The sequence below is a fragment of the Columba livia genome, chromosome 1, assembly GCF_036013475.1.
Source record: "Columba livia isolate bColLiv1 breed racing homer chromosome 1, bColLiv1.pat.W.v2, whole genome shotgun sequence".
Lineage (NCBI taxonomy): Eukaryota > Metazoa > Chordata > Aves > Columbiformes > Columbidae > Columba > Columba livia.
In genome coordinates, this window is record NC_088602.1 from 198,741,087 (window position 1) to 198,756,570 (window position 15,484).

The 15,484-nt window shown below is 44.4% G+C and overlaps 1 protein-coding gene and 1 long non-coding RNA gene across 3 annotated transcripts in view; one reads left to right on the plus strand and one right to left on the minus strand.

Annotated features, from left to right (window-relative positions):
* Nucleotides 1–1,839: 1,839 nt before the first annotated feature.
* Nucleotides 1,840–8,113, minus strand: LOC135578235 (uncharacterized). Its single transcript, XR_010469627.1, has 2 exons — nt 7,880–8,113; nt 1,840–4,194 (listed from the first exon to the last, which is right to left on the minus strand). It is a non-coding gene; the product is annotated as an uncharacterized LOC135578235 (long non-coding RNA).
* A 760-nt stretch (nt 8,114–8,873) lies between these two features.
* The window catches only part of RSBN1L (round spermatid basic protein 1 like), a 47,788-nt gene continuing 41,177 nt past the window's right edge, over nt 8,874–15,484 (plus strand). For both annotated transcript variants that reach the window (XM_065049157.1, XM_065049158.1), the window contains exon 1: nt 8,874–9,542. In XM_065049157.1, coding sequence (XP_064905229.1) covers nt 8,936–9,542 — 607 coding nt within the window. In that variant the 5' untranslated portion in view covers nt 8,874–8,935. The remainder of the gene's footprint in view (nt 9,543–15,484) is intronic.

Below are 15,484 nucleotides of genomic sequence, written 5' to 3' on the forward strand. Positions count from 1 at the left end.
GTGAGTAACTCATACACGTAAACAGCCGCCGTGGGCTCAATGGGGCTATTCATCCACAGAGTGAGACTCTGCAGTCCTGGGGCTCTGGTAAGGAGAGCAGCGGCTCTGTCTCCGGCAGCGCGACTGAGCTCCACGGATCTCAGCCGGTGAAGTGGAAGTTCTCTCTCACATCTACAGTTCCCCCTTTGATCCACAGAGTTACAGGCCTTAGTGTAAAAGATCACAGGCATGTGAGAAAATTGATCTTTTGGGTAGGTAGGGCCAAAAATCTCATGGAGAGCTTAACTGTGAAGTCAAACGAAGAGCTGGACTTGGTTGAAACATGGAGCATCAAAGACCGTGCTGAGCTTTTCTGCTCACTGACTGTGCTCACTTCACCAGAAGATGTCTGGTGTGGCTCCATCCCAGCACAGACTCCACCTGCTGCATCTCTGGCCTGATGTTAGAAGGACAAAAAAAACATCAGGTTCAGGAATCTGCAAGTTTTTAAATCTCTTGCTATAGTTGTTTAAATTTTTATTAGCTCTCTTGCTGGTTTTACTTCTATTCATTTATTTATTTTTTAAGTGATGTAGTCATTGTTCAGATGAGCCTGGAGAATGTGGTGGGAAGAAGACACAAATCTGATAAGGAAACACGATGCCCTTTGGCGGTAGCTGCTCTCCTTTTACTTACTGCCTCTCCAAAACAGTTTCATCATTCACTGCATATGCTTTGTGGTTAATATAACTTTGTAATATCACTTACACATTTCATCAGCACTGCCTGGTACGCTTCTCTTTTCAGGATTTCACTCTTATGAAATGTCTGTCTTGGCTGCACTGAACACAATTATTTTGCTGTAAGTGAAGGCAGGTTGGGTCTGGTACCGTCTAATGCCATATGCTACTCTGATATCTGAACACAGTTGAACTCACTGGTGAAAGGATGGCGGTTTTGTTAAAAAATAGTTACGGAGCTTCTGATCTGTATTTCATTAGACACAATTAAAAACTAAAATAGCCATCACCATGAACTCCAGTGAGGAATCCAAGGCTACTTTTCCCATTGATGTGAACAGTCCACACCATCAGGCTTTTATGAAAAAGAACTTGTACGTTGGCTTTTACAAAAGTTAATTTAAAAATTACTCATAATTCAGCTCATGAGATCTGTGGGGAGCAGTTTGTGAGCACTTCAAAAGTGAAGCAAGTTGCCTGGATAGAGAACCTCATCCAAAACTTGTTCATGAAGTATCGTGGTCTCTGCTTGGCGTGTGGCAAGAAGCGAGTGCAGCAGAGCTGGGAAGAACGGGGAGCACGTAGCTGAGGGGGAGAGAGGTGGGAAGAGCTGAACTGCAACGCCAAGGAGGAAACTTTCTTTGCCTGTGGGTAGTAAAAGGCTGAAGTGAACTTGTTAGGCAGGTTCCCAGTTTAGTAAGAGCCTCAGAAGGGCAGAAGAGGTGTGGCTGGGCAGCAGGAATGCAGCACAAGGAAGATGCTTCTTTAAATGAATTGTTAGAGTTTGAGTTTCTACAAAATGTGCGATTGTGTACCAGCCTTGTTGGTTTTGCTGTATCAGGCCCTGGGAGACACTACTCCTCAGGGTGGGAGAGAAATTAGTGCTGGACTTAATAAGGATAAACCGATCCTTGAACTGTCCTGGGAGAGTGAGAGAGGTGGAAAACTGAAGAATGACAAGTTTAGAAAGCACCTGTTGTCACATGTAGATTTGGAGACTGCAAAGTGACCCATGAACAGCGGCACGTTATGATATCACTGCTGTGTAATGAATACATATCTATCTAACTGTCTGCTGATATGTAATCCACTGATAAGAAGGAAGCAATACAAATAATTATTTTGGTAATATAAATCAAACCTTTATTGTTCTTTATGACTAGTGGGACAACTCACAGTTCTGAACAGTGTTGCTGAGCAGCTCTTTCCCCTTCTGTGTCCTCAGACGGCAAATGGATACAAGTGAAGTGATGCTGGAAAGAACACTCACGTGGATTTTTTTTTTTTTAATCCAGCCTTTTTGGAAATAAATTTTCAGACCTTACAAAAATATTTCTACAGATAAATAAGTTCTTTACAGTGTGGTGGTCAAGGTTGTCCTGGATTTACCTCTCCATCATTTCTGCCTTTCACTTTTTTAAGTTAGAAAAACTGAACTCCCACTCAGGCGGCTCTTCCACAGCGGGGAGGGTGGTCTCAAATGCCTTGATTCATAAGATGGGGTTTCTGTTCTTCTAATTAAAAAAATGAAAGAAGCCCGACCTCTGTTGGACCACAGGCAACTGCCACCTTCCCTGGGTGACAAAGCTGGAATGCAGGGAGCCAAAAAGGTCTCTTTAATAGATCTTCTAGATTAGTCTACAGGATCCAGCTCAGCGCTGCCTCCAGGAGGGGTTTGGCTCCGACAGGGGCAGCTCCTCTCTTGGGACTGTCCACAGCGCCGAGATCACGCGGAAAGTATTTTGGAAGGGACCGGCATTTGTCACTAAGCTGAATCTTTTGATTTGGCAATTCCGGGCTCCTCTCCTCACCACTTCTGGCGCATCTGACACACGCCAGGGGCTTCCTCATAACTCATAAATGTACAGGAGCTCTTCAGAGCCCCATGTGCCTATCATCTGATTTTATATTTAAAACCACGAAGCAAATCCTCAGTTTGCTGGAGACCAAAATGTACATAACGGTAAGAGCCAGACAGAGGACATAATGGGATGTGACATTTGTAAACATGCTGCATACTTCAGTTACATGATTCAGAAAGCTAGCTGCAGTAGATTTTTATCTCAGTGGTATTTCTGTAGATGTATCAAGAAAATACTTTTCAATGTCTCTTCTTTCAGCGATTACGATGCATTTTACGTGTGAAGGATTTTTCCATCTGTTTCTCCTTCTCCCTCCCGTCCTCCTCCTCCCTCCCCATTACCTCTGAGCAGCACGAGGGAGCTCACTTGGAGCAGCCTCTGGGCCACAGTCTGTGGGCAGATGACAAATCCTTTCTACACGTTCACTGGAATTTGGGTTATTCATCACGTACGCTTCGCATTCCTGCCTCTAAGCCAGGGCAAGACTGTACAAATACATCTGCAGTTTTACGTAAACAGGCTGGGAGGAGATGGGTTATCTGCCTTGTTCAAGACAGTGATTCAAGGCTGATAGTGATGTGTTAGATTTACATTAATGTTATTAATTCCATCCTGAATGGATCCTGAAGCCCTCAACTGCCATCCAGTACATATACTTAAACATTTTGGGATGACTTATTTAATGTAAATATGTTCCAATGAGAAGTAGGCACAGCATCTTCCACTTAAACCCAGCCTGCAGTCTGTGAGATGCTTTCCTAATCCTGTGGTCTAGAAACTTCAGGTATTAATATAATTATGTTCCAGTTACATGGATTCATCTGAGAAAATCCAAGGACATGACGGCAAATGTGGTTTTACTTGCAGCAGTTTGTCTTGAATTAACTGTTTCCCAGAACCACCAAGGCCACTGATCTGAAGAGCTGCTGCCTCTAATTGGAATAAAAATTGTGAATAGACAGAAAGCTTTTTATTGTGGATTTTTCTATGTAGAAAATGGTTCAAAAGTTTTATGAGAGGGGAAGCAAGGCCTCCTCTCCAGAGAGTTTGGATGTGTGTGATAGAGATGGCAGCTTTATGCTAGAATTCTGGCTTTGTAAGTAAACAAGATAAAGTTTTTTATGGTCTAGATATTTTTAGTATAAAACTTCTGTTTCCTTTTACTTGCTGACAGCTGCTGGATTGTGCTTTATTCTCCTTGGGGTATACTGACCATATGAAAAGATGTTTCCAAGCTTCATGATAAAGTCTTTCAGATGTCACTTGCTTTTACTTAACACCAACAGAGGCCAAATAAGATAAAGATGCAGTTTGCGTTAATCAGGCTATCATTTAAACAGGTTTGCCGGGTGTTGTTTGTAGCCAGACAGCAGTTGGATCAGCTCTGACCTCTCTGTTCATGACACAGTGCACGAAGTGTTTGAGGTTGTGTGGAACCCCAGGACCTCAGCTGCTGCAAAGGCTCCAGCTTTGAATTTGAGATGAAATATAAGCCAAATACTTCCTCAGAAGGGACATTTTGGAAAAATTCCAGTTGTTGTACCTGTCATCTTTCAGAGAGATAATTCTCCTTTTGCCCATCCAGACAACAGCAAAGCAAGTCATCTTTTCCACTGCAAGAAGATATAATTTGAAATAGTGTATATCAATACTTTCTCAGTTTGCTCCATTGCTGTAATTATTATTATACTTCAAAAAAGAAATACCAGGATTAAGGCATTTAACGTTAAACACAAGTGAGAAAAAAATGTTATAAAGACTGAAGAGCTGTTGCAACAGTAAAGATGTAGCTATTTGAAAAAAACATTAAACAAGAATCAATTATAGTAGGTTCTCTCTGAAGCATAAACTCCCTTTTGTGTTTTTTGTGGATTCTACAAAGTGTTGGCAAATGAACAGTGTAATAAAAAACATCACTGTCCCCTGTTGTTTGCTCTTCCCCTCTTCCAGATGTGCAACCCACTACCCCTGAGCGGTCACAAAAGACATCAGCTACTTCCGTGAACAAAAAAAAGGTGTTTTAGCATAAACCCAGCTGTGTCACCTGTTTAATGGAAGATGCTGGCTGCACATCCATGTCATTTAGGCATGGGGACACTGTCCCCTGCAGCGGACAATGGGGCTGGAAATTCTTACTCCTGCCACAAGGCTTGTCACACTGTCAGCAGCTCCTGGTTACGCATCAAGTTAGTCCCGACTGTCTCATTTAGTTCAATTGTTTGGGGTGTAATTACAAAAGAACTTGGATACACCACTGGCTGTTCTGAAAACTTTGACTATGGAAAATGAGGCTTTTCTAAAATAAACCACATTTTTACATGATGAAGCTACCTTTGTAAGTGTACTCTGTGCACATAAGAAGGTTGGTTTTCACCTCCATTTCCAAAAGTGAATAAATTTGCTTTTAATAAATTATAAGAAAAAAATGATCAGCATTAACAATTACATTTAGCTAATTTTGCAGACAAAAAACCAGTATAAAGATGTCTAAGTGTTATTGAGTGTTTTCAATTTACTCTTGGCACAATTATTTCCATGCTTGAGTTAGGAACTGAGCAGATGCCAAACCAAGGAAGTAAGTGCATGGAACACAAACCGCTGAAAGTATAAAGAGTTTAAATAACATTTCTGAAAATTGTATTTCTATTTGGAGACCTGAGTAAGGTTCCGGAGCATCACTCTGGTCAGCAGCTAAAAGCATAAAGCCAAAACAACGTAACTCAATCTGTGTACAGCACTTATAGTTTTTTATTTTATACGGGATGACTGAAATTTGACAAAGTTTAGGTGACCATATTCACTAACTTCTTTAGCTTCCTTAGTTAATGAAACAAGATAGGTATTTGAACAAATATTTTGATTAATAAGCAATTATATCAGCATTTCAATTATTCTAATTGAAACGACAACATGTTTGCAATAAGCAGGCCAATACTCTGGTAAGCTTGTCCTTAATGCATGTTGGACACTGGACTGATACATGCTCGGCATTTTTACTGTTGTGGTTTTGCCTCTTTTGGATTTTCATGGTCTAGAATATCTTCACAGATTGCATATAAAATTATAGAGAAAAGCACATTGATATCATTGTCATAGCCGGTTTAAAGTCTCCTACAAACCCAGATGAGCTTCTCTGGTCTCTGTGTTTCTGGATGCTATATACTATATGCTACATAGTGTGCTGCAGTCACTCCACCACAGACTGATCCCCACAACGGCTGAGTTCATAAATCTCCACGGTCACTGCGGGGGACTGGAGTTGTGACATGAGACACTACTATATTTATCTATAATAGTTTTGGGGGCAATGGTTTTGACAGTGTTTCTCAAGATCGTGTCATTTTACTATAAGCATACTATTCCGCTCTTTCCAATTAACAGCAGAACAAATTTGTGATTCTAACTTGCATTTTATGCAAGGTATACTCCTTGTATTTATCTCCTTTTTTTCAAAGACACTTCTTATTCCAAAGCATTTTTGGTGTTTCTTGTTTTGCCTGTGTCTTGCTCATAAGCGTCTGTCTGTGGTTCTCACACCAGCATCCAGAGGTTTGATTAAAATAAAAAGCAATAGAAAGGCAGGCACAATGAAATTTGGCTTGAATATCCTGGAATGCACGCTCACTGTAGGTACAGTGTAGCACTTAAACGCATCCATGTGAGTGGTGACAAGAGCCAGGGCCAGTGCCTGTTCCTCCGTTTGCACACCGCTGCAGGACACTGGGACCTGAAACACGGAGCCGGCTTCCGAATTTCAAGTGCCCTATAATTTCCCTTGCTGACAAATGCTTATGAGATGGCAGCAGCAAACCTCTCAGACATTAGTTACGCTGCTTTCCAACAAGCAACAATTATACTTAATAGGTACTCTGTCATCTTGGTCCAGTTGAATTTTCTAAAGAATTCACTAATAAAAACTTGGCTTATGCTTACAAGCAGGATATACTACTTCAAAAAGCAAAGGAAACAACAGCTTGACTGAAGTTCAGTAGCATAGACAAAGCTGTCTGTTAAAGTTTGCTGCACATTTATTAGTTTAGATGTCATTTTTTAATTCTAGTTTTGGGCTACGATTCCCCTTCTCACCAGTTTTATCTTTGTATCTATTTTCACATTAATATGTTGCATTATGATTCAATGCATTTTTTTTTTTTTTACATCCAGCATGCCCAGTAAGAAGTTCAGAAATATGAAGATTTGTCTTAATTATTAACTATATTAATGTAAGTGCACTTTTGAAGATATTCAGCTATTTATATAGCTATCTAGCCTAATTAGTGTAATAAACATTGAAAGGCCTGCCGCACAGATAAAAGCGCTGTGGTACTCCCAGGAGACTTTGGCATTTCACAGAGGTTGTGGTCAAGTTTCTTGAACCAAAAGCATGCCCCAGAATTTACTCTAGATAAAGCCCAATGCCCTCAGGAAACACTGTTCTGTTTTTCAAAGCCCCCAAAAGCGAGAGTGTGAAAAAACAGTTGTGGCTTATCTGAAGTATAAGTTTATTGAGTGAATTTAATATACTGTTGATTTGGTATCAATACCAGCATAGAAGTAAGATGAACTGCGTTGTAAAGCCTGAGAGGTTGAGACAATGGCATGAGGTGCCTAAAATTTCGAATTCTAAAGGTATTAAAACACCCAGGTTTTTCTCGCCTATTAATACAAGTAATGCGTTTCTGAGGGAGCTGAAATAACCTTTAACTCATAGGCCCGTTCTAGCTATACCAGTACATACAGGTAGATTTGTACCTGGATTTCAGCCAGGGATGGGACCAACCACTGCTCCAGCATGTGCTGTGAGATGTTCTTCCTGTGCTTTGACACAGATCACATTTCCCCCTCATGCCCAGAAATACAGTTTGGGGACACATTCTCACAGTAGTGAAACTCGAATCATCTGAGCAAAAATAGTTTAAATGCAGTTGGCTGGATATAGAAAATTTATTCTTTGCTGCTGTTGAGATGAAGATTTAACTGAATTCAGCCTGGTTTAAAATTTGCCAAATATGAAACAGAGGAGGAGACAGACCGCCAGGAGCAAGCCGATGCTGGGGGTGACTGGTTGTGGCTCAAATGAAAAGTGACGGTAAAAAAATCTAATATAAAAAAATGTGTCTGTCTGCTAATACATAATACACAAAACTTTACAGCACGGTTTTACTCGGCAGCAGCCTGCCGGATCGAGTTTAACGTGGCAGCTTCTCTGTTCTTTCCGCTGCAACAAGCAGGTTTTCAGGTACGAGCGAGGGCAGCAGGAGACCAGCAACGCAAACGCTGCAGCAAACAGGGGCTCACCTGCTCTTCACCTTCACTTCACTCCTGCGGCCGCTTCCCGCTCACACCAAGTCTTGGGAGAACCAGTCGGCACCCGAAGAGCAGCCAAGGCAGCCGTGGATGCCACAGGCTCGGCTGGGGGCTCCTGTTCGTGCCCATGAACTCCACCTCACAGCCCCTGGAGGCGGCAGCAGCGCAGCCTCTGCCGGGTGGCAGCCATGGGACACCCGGCTGTCCGCTGGGACGGCACCTCTCAGAGCGGAAACCTCGCAGCCTCTGGTGCTGCCCCCGCAGGAGCCCCCAGCCCTTCAGCCGCGGAACCCCCGGGTTGGGCCGGAGCCGCCGCTGCCCGCTCAGCCCCGGCCCTGCAGCGCCCGCCCGAGCGAACCCCGGCAGCCCCGGGACAAAGCCCGACGCCGGCGGCCTCTGCTCGGCTCGTCCCTTCAGGGCCCCTGTCCCCGCACCGCCCGCAAAGGCGCCATTCCCAACTTTCGTTTCTGAACAACAACCCTTCTCGGGGAATGGCCCGCAGGGACCCCTCAGCCGCCCCCGCGGGCCGCAGCGCCAGGCGGCAGCGGGGAAGCCCCAGCCCTGAAGAATTAAAAGAAAAAGCAGCGCCCGGCTCGCTAGCGCCTCCAGGACCCGCCGCAACAAGCCGCAGCGGACCACCCGGCGCCCGGAGAAGCGGCCCCTCGGGCCAGGGCCTCCCTCTCCGGCTGCGGCGGCCTGACCCCGCCCGCTATCGCCCGAGGTGACTGCTTGCCCTGCCCCCGCTCCCTGCCACACCCGCCGGGCCCCAGCCCAGCCCAGCCCAGCGCCGCCTCCCCGCCCCAAGCGGCTGCGCCCGCCCGGACAGCGGCGCCCCCTCCTCTCGCCCCCGCTCTCCGACTGCGCACTCAGCCGAGCCCGCCGCCCCCAATCCCCTGAGAACCCGCCCCTTATTCGCTCTGCGATTGGTCAATCCTGCTGTCTCTCCGGTGTCTCCCCTGCCCATTGGGCGAGGCGGGGGCGCCACCCCGCCCCTCCCGGTTCTGTCGGTTGAGGCGAGCCGAGAGTAAATAGAAGCAGGAGCCCAAAATGGCGGAGCTGTCGGGCTCGGTTCGTGGCGCGGCGTCGCCCGAGCAGGAGCCGTTCGGCACCAGGCCGGCCCCGGACGCGAAGGCTTCCCGTGGGTCCCAGCCAGCCGCCAAGAAGATGAAGGGAGCTGACGAGAGGAGCCTGAAGGGCACTAAGCGCGTTAACGGTGAAGGGGGCGGCGGTGGCGGGAGCGGCAAGCAGTCGCTGCCGATGCCAGCGGTCGTGCCGCCCTACAGCAGCCCCGCGGCGTGGGGCTTCCCCGCGCTCCCCTCCGGCAGCACCGGCGGCTTCGCGTTCCCTGCTCAGCTGTCCCGGAAGCTGCTGTCGCCCGCCGTTTTGCTGCCGTCGTCCGCCTCCCCCTCCTCCTCCTTCCAGCAGCACCAGCACCGCCACCACCGGCACCGCCTGGCTCTGGCGGTCGAGGTGGGCGGCGGCGGGGCGGCCGGCGGCGGGAGCGCCAAGCCGAAGAGGCCCAAGGAGAAGCGGGACAAGGAGAGGAGGAAGCACGGGGCGCTGCCCGTGGTGGCGGCGGTGGGAGATGGCGGCGGGGGCCTGAGCGCGGCAGGCCGGGAGGAGAACGGGGAGGTGAAGCTGCTGCTGCCCAAAGGTGAGGGCGGGCGCTGGGGCCGAGCGCGGCCCGCGGGGGATCGCTCGGTGCCCGCGGGCTGAGGGGAGGCGGGAGGAGGTCTGGAGGGGGCAGCTGTGCGGGAAGGTGCGCGGAGCTGCCGTGAGGGAGCAGGAAATGGTCGTGACGCGCGGGTCGAGCCGTTAGAATGGCCGCCGGCCCCGGGTCGCCGCCGCTCTCGGGGGACCCACCTGCTGCCCCCGCGCCCCGCTCGGCCCGGCCCGCCGGACCCTGCCCGGAGGCCGCTGGCGCTGCGTGCGTTGGTGAAGAAGGCAGCGGCGGCTTGGTCTGCCGTCAATCCTGTCAAAAAAGGGGGTGTGGAGTTGACGATGGCGTCAGCTCGAAGCTGCCAGAGGCCTTAGGTTTTCTTACCTATTAGGGAAATATGGGTGCCTAGTAATTTACTAGGGATCTGCTAACACAACTGAATTTCTGTCGTTGCTATTAGTTTTTACAAGCTAAGTCACGGAGTACTAGACAGCATGCAGTTCAAATTTAGGTACTTAGACTTTCGACATCTCATTTAGTTCTTGCTTCAGGTTTGCTTTATTTCCTGAAGATAACTAGGCTAAAATATTCCAAGAAATGCTCGAGGCCTTCAGGAGAAAGGGAGGGGTTCTGGGCTAGTTTATTGGTGGGGCTGGACAAAAATGGCCATAGCAGGTAAAACAAGATATTAGGCTAGATTCTTGTTTAGATTCTTGCTGACTGTGATCAACAGTGGATGCTTGGGAAGTAAAAGACAATGTAAGAATATATGAAGACAATATAAGAATACATACTTTTACTTCTGGTGTAGGCTTTGCCAGTCTGCAGTGACCTTAAAACAGATGTTGATGCTTTTGCATTTACATTGAAATATGAAGAACTTAAAACATTCACTACATTTTCTTTCTTTCAAAGGAAAGATAAATTATAGCTGTTGTGTAGGCTTAGGTAACTTTAACTGTGATCTATATCTGTATTTATGAAATGAGCCAAGCTTTTAGAGAACAGTTATTAATATCAGTATGCCTTTTTGTCTATTGATTATGTTGTCTGGCTGCCTTATTTCCATTTCCGCTAGTATCTTAGTCTCTGATTCGCTTACCTTTAATTTTTTTTTTTTTTGAAATGACTTGTTCTTTTTGGTCAGCATGTTGCATGCATCTTTTTGTTTTTGGAATCTCAATAGCTGGTGTACAAATGGACTTTAAATATGCCATTTCAGTGCTTTCAGGTATTTCATACTAGGGTCTTTTTTCTTTTTCCTGTCCAAAAGATGACTTAGGAGAAGTCTTCAGAAGTAATACTCAGTACATGTTACATATTGGCGAAGACTTCTTGTTTTCAAGGATAGCTGCTAAGAAACTCCTCCAAAGTCTTTCGAGCAAAGCTATGGAAATAATAACCCTATTCACTCAGGTTGTCATAGTGTCCTACCAGTGTTACACAATAATGTTAATAAATCTCAGAGAACAGTATTATGGTAACAGGTTGAAATGATTTTTGTACATTGGTAAAAGAAATGTTGACAGGGATGGTGTCAACTGAACAATTGCTAGTTGAACCCTCCCGGAAGCAGTGATTTGTTTTTTAAAGAGGAGATTCTGCACCTCGTATCTGGAAAGGATATTTTCTCAGAATTTATATGCTGTCAGGCACGGGTACTTGACATTTTCGTTGTTGTTTGCTCAGAACAGATCTTTTAACCTTTCTTTCATTTATTTCTTGAAAACCTAAGTACAGGCAACAAATAATGTTTTCCAAGGTAAATGGTACCTGTATGGCATCTGAGTCTCCAGATTTCTGTTTAGAGGAAGTGGTTTCTGTAAGTGAAATTTTGTGGTGTAGTTTCCCATATAAATGAAAAACTTCATGTTTGTTAAACTGTATGTTTTTGCAGAGAAGCCTGTGAGAAAGTGAGGGATGCTCTGAGTCTTCCACTGAGAGCAGTCAGCCTTTTAAAAGAGGTTCTGTATTTGACCATAGATTAAAGGACATTTTTGTGCTGTTAATCCTGTGAATAATTTACTTTTCAGAGAGGAAAGGAGGAAAGCAGTTATGATGCAAGGAGAAAAGAATGTCAGGGGAGCATGCAGAATCTTAAGTACAGAGGAAAACTAAGAATGATATATTGGGGTGGGAGGGTGGAAGAGGCAGAGCTTGTGCATTGGGATTGCTGGGCAATGGCATAGACTAGAAATAGATGCTGTAGGGATTCTGGTTGCAGCAGTGAATATGGAATGAGTGAATTGGAGATACTGACATGAAGCAGGGAGGAAATAGCATGCAAAAGCTGTGTCAAAGGGAGGTGGTTCTGATCTTGTTTAGGAGCAAAAAACATGTAGGTGCTGTAAAAAAAAGCAAGGAAGGTTAGAGGAAGGGTAAGATAGAAGGGGACTGAAAAATTTAGGCAGCCTACAAATACGACATCAGAGTGAATTCAGAGAGTTTTATATAATAAAAAAAACCCCAGAGGCTTGCACGTGCAGAATATATGGGGGGAAAGCAGGAATAAAATGTGCCTGTAGGTGTGATGAGTTCATAGAAGCTGACATATGTGCAGCTGGTAGTACTTTCTGAAAATCAACCTGATGCAGACAAATGCAGTCTTCTTTTCCTGGAGTCTGCAGTTAGACAAGGATTTTGGTTTTGATGCTATAGAAAATGAACAGCAACACTGAATTGACAATATTGTTTGTTTTTCTTTCATAGCAATCAGAACTGATACATATATCAGTATTGCACCTGCCAGAAAGAAATTTGTGCAGATAAGGAGATTAGAGGTGCAGAAGTCTCTAAAAGAGGTAAAATATAAAAAGATAAGCAGGTGGGACAGGTGAGATTTCCCTGTTTTGTTTCTTTTTTTTTTGACGCTGTGAAGATGGAAAAACTCCATCCTTCTCTTGGCAGCTGAAGTAGAGATGCATTGCATGTGGGTACATGGAATGGAGTGGAATTCCCGATTGAACTTCGTACTGATAAGGGTTCCAGTGACTGTGAACTGGGAGGAGTCACATTTCTAATTAGTGAGCTGTGTATAACTCTGCTGCATACAGCAGTTGTGATGCTAGGAGAGAAAGCTTTAACCGGTGAGGGAGAGAGCGGGGAAAGAAGGGCCTGTGCAGACCTTAGTACGGGAGAAACTGAGGAATGCAGCAGCTAGAGGGGCTGGGAGAAAAATGGCAAGATTTGTCTCACGGGATTGCTAGGATTGCAGTGAATCAGAGTGTGCAGTGGTGCAGAGTGAATGGATGTGAGATCTGCACTTGGAAAACTGTCGTCATAGGACTTTGAATACTACTAATACCATTTACCTAATTCTGGTTTAATTACTGTGATGGTAATAAGAGATGTTGATACTGAGGAGGAAATGGTGAGAATTTTTTTCACTTACCATTCAGAAGAGCTGATTATAGGAGCTGATGTGTGTCCTTTGCTTGCAATACTGATTTGCCTGGTTTTGAGGCACCTTTCTTTCCTAAGTTATAGGAATATGTTAAGCTTGGTTATAGCCAAGATGGGTGATGTGTTTAATGCCCTTTAAAATGTTTGTATTTTCTTCCTTGTACAAGACTTCATTTACAGATTTCTCTGGTCTTTTAATTCATTGAGAAGACCTTTAACTTGCAGAGTCATAACCAGGCCTTACAGCATGTGTATCAATTAAATGAATGCAGTTGTAGCATGCAGAGAACCTGGAAGACCATTTTGCCGTATGCATGATTTATCCTGCAGATCCAAGGTTTAGGCTGTTTAAAATAAACTTAAATTTCACTTGTCAAGTACATTCTGATAGTGGAACTAAAAGTTGTGTAACTATTTGTGTTTTAAAACATGGTGTGAATCTGACGGAAACGATTACTGTTCCAGGTTATGACCGTACTGATTCAGTTAGTCATTTAACTGATACTCTGCTCTAGCACTTCATAGTTGAAATTGTTTTCTCAGCAGTGCAAAGCTCAGCTCAGCCACTCCCTACTCCATCAGATGACGCCTGCCTGAAGTTTTTGTTTTGGTCCATAGACTTGCTGCAAGGTGCGATCCAGACGCATGAATCATATTTTTATTTTTTTTCATTTCTGTGTACAATTTCTCTTTCCCTCCATTTTTTTTTCAGTGATCCATTTGCTGATAAGATCACCTTAGTGTGCAAGCAACTACAGAATGAGAATGGTTTTTTTAACTTGCCGACGGGAGTTCCCCGTATGAGCAAGAAAGCTGAATATGGTACTACTGCAGATCTTGTTTTTACTTCTAGTCTATTTTTTTGGGCTTTGCTATTTTTTCCCCTTTCTTTCTTCGGCTGTCTTTGAAGGGTAGATTAGATTTCAGGTGGGCATTTACCAGTGATTGTTCTGCTAACTTTGTTGCTTTGAGTTGCATGACACTTCTGGGTTTTAAGGTTTTAAGTAATTGCACTTCATGACTTGGGTTTGCATCTGGTGGGATGCTCCTTTTGTAGTCTGATGTGCTGAAGTAGGTTGGAGGAAGTTTTGGATTTTTTTTCCCCTTCTTTAGAGCTGGGAACACATCTTGCTAGTGAGGTTGTCTTTTTTTTTCTGCTAAACATTTCATTCTTCTGTTTACTTCTATTTACCTTTTTTTTTTTTTTTTGTACTGTGTAGCTTGACTCACTTCCCACTCCCCCCTGCCAAACTCCTTAAATTCAGCAGTCGTTTTCATGCTTGTGAGACCTCTTGATCACTCTCTTCTGAACTGTTTAATATATTTCTATTTAGATACCCCACTGTAACCAGCAGTGTCTGGAACGTGTTTGGAGTTTTAATTGTGGTGTACAAGAGGAATAAGGACTTCTCATTTCTTGTTGGAGATTTATATGCAATGTAGTTTTGAGAGCTGATAGTGACATTAAAGTGAGTGTCCAATGTTGAGATGAATTTGGAGGAGTGTACCTTTCTCCTGTGGGACCCTGTTCCCTTCTAGTTTATATGAAGTAATTGTGAAGCTTTGCTAGACAGAACAAAATATTTCATTTTTTTTAAGCTGGAGAATAAACAAAGCCCCTCTTGTACCTTACACACAGAGCTGGACTCTAATTTACACTGCAGAAACTTACTCTGGTTGTAGAATAATAAATAATTTTCCTTAGTTGAAACAAGATCAGTAGGCTGGAACATCAGATCTGAAACCTCTTGTAGAGGCCTCGTTTGCAGCTGTCACGGTCTCCACTGCCGATTGCTGATGCAACTCCTCAGTGCTTGAGTTTAAACTTGGCTCACTCAGTTCTGCGTGTAGAAGGTCATCTTTAGAAATGCAAAGATTAGATCTAAATTTCTTGGAAATGTTTAGATTCTGAAAGGGATCTGTCTTCCTTCCCAGTCACTGGAGGGCTTGGGGAAATGTTCTTGATTGGTAAGGGGATTTCTTCAGTCTTATGTTGACTTTTAAACTTTAATTACTGAAATGGATGTCAGCCAAATGTTCCTGGTTATTGGAAGGAGAAAGCTACTGTGTGTGGTAGTGGTTGTGTTTTGGGTTTGGGTTTTGTGTCAGAAATACTGTGTGGGTTTTTTTATGTTCATTAAGTCAGGAAGCCTGCTCTCCAGCGTACCTTGTATGACTTAATAAAAATGCAGGTGTCAAAACCGTTAACATAGTGGTGGTAAACGTACTTCACGTATCTGCATAACCAGATAAACACGGCTTCTTGAGGTTTTATTTTTATGGGTGTTTGTATAAAAGAGAGGAGAGTGCTGAAGGAAGGAACAGTGACTGATGTTGTTGTCCTCCCCTCCTCCTCCCCCTTCAGTTACAATTCTGTTGGTGTTAACCATATTGATGGTGTCCGTTAGCAGTAGTTTGTAAATATTTTGCCTGATGTGCAGTGACAACCCTTAAATCAAAAGAAGAAGAGAGGGGCAGAATACTTCGAACGTAATCTATGACTGACTACTAATGTGGGTTACCATCTGGAAAAC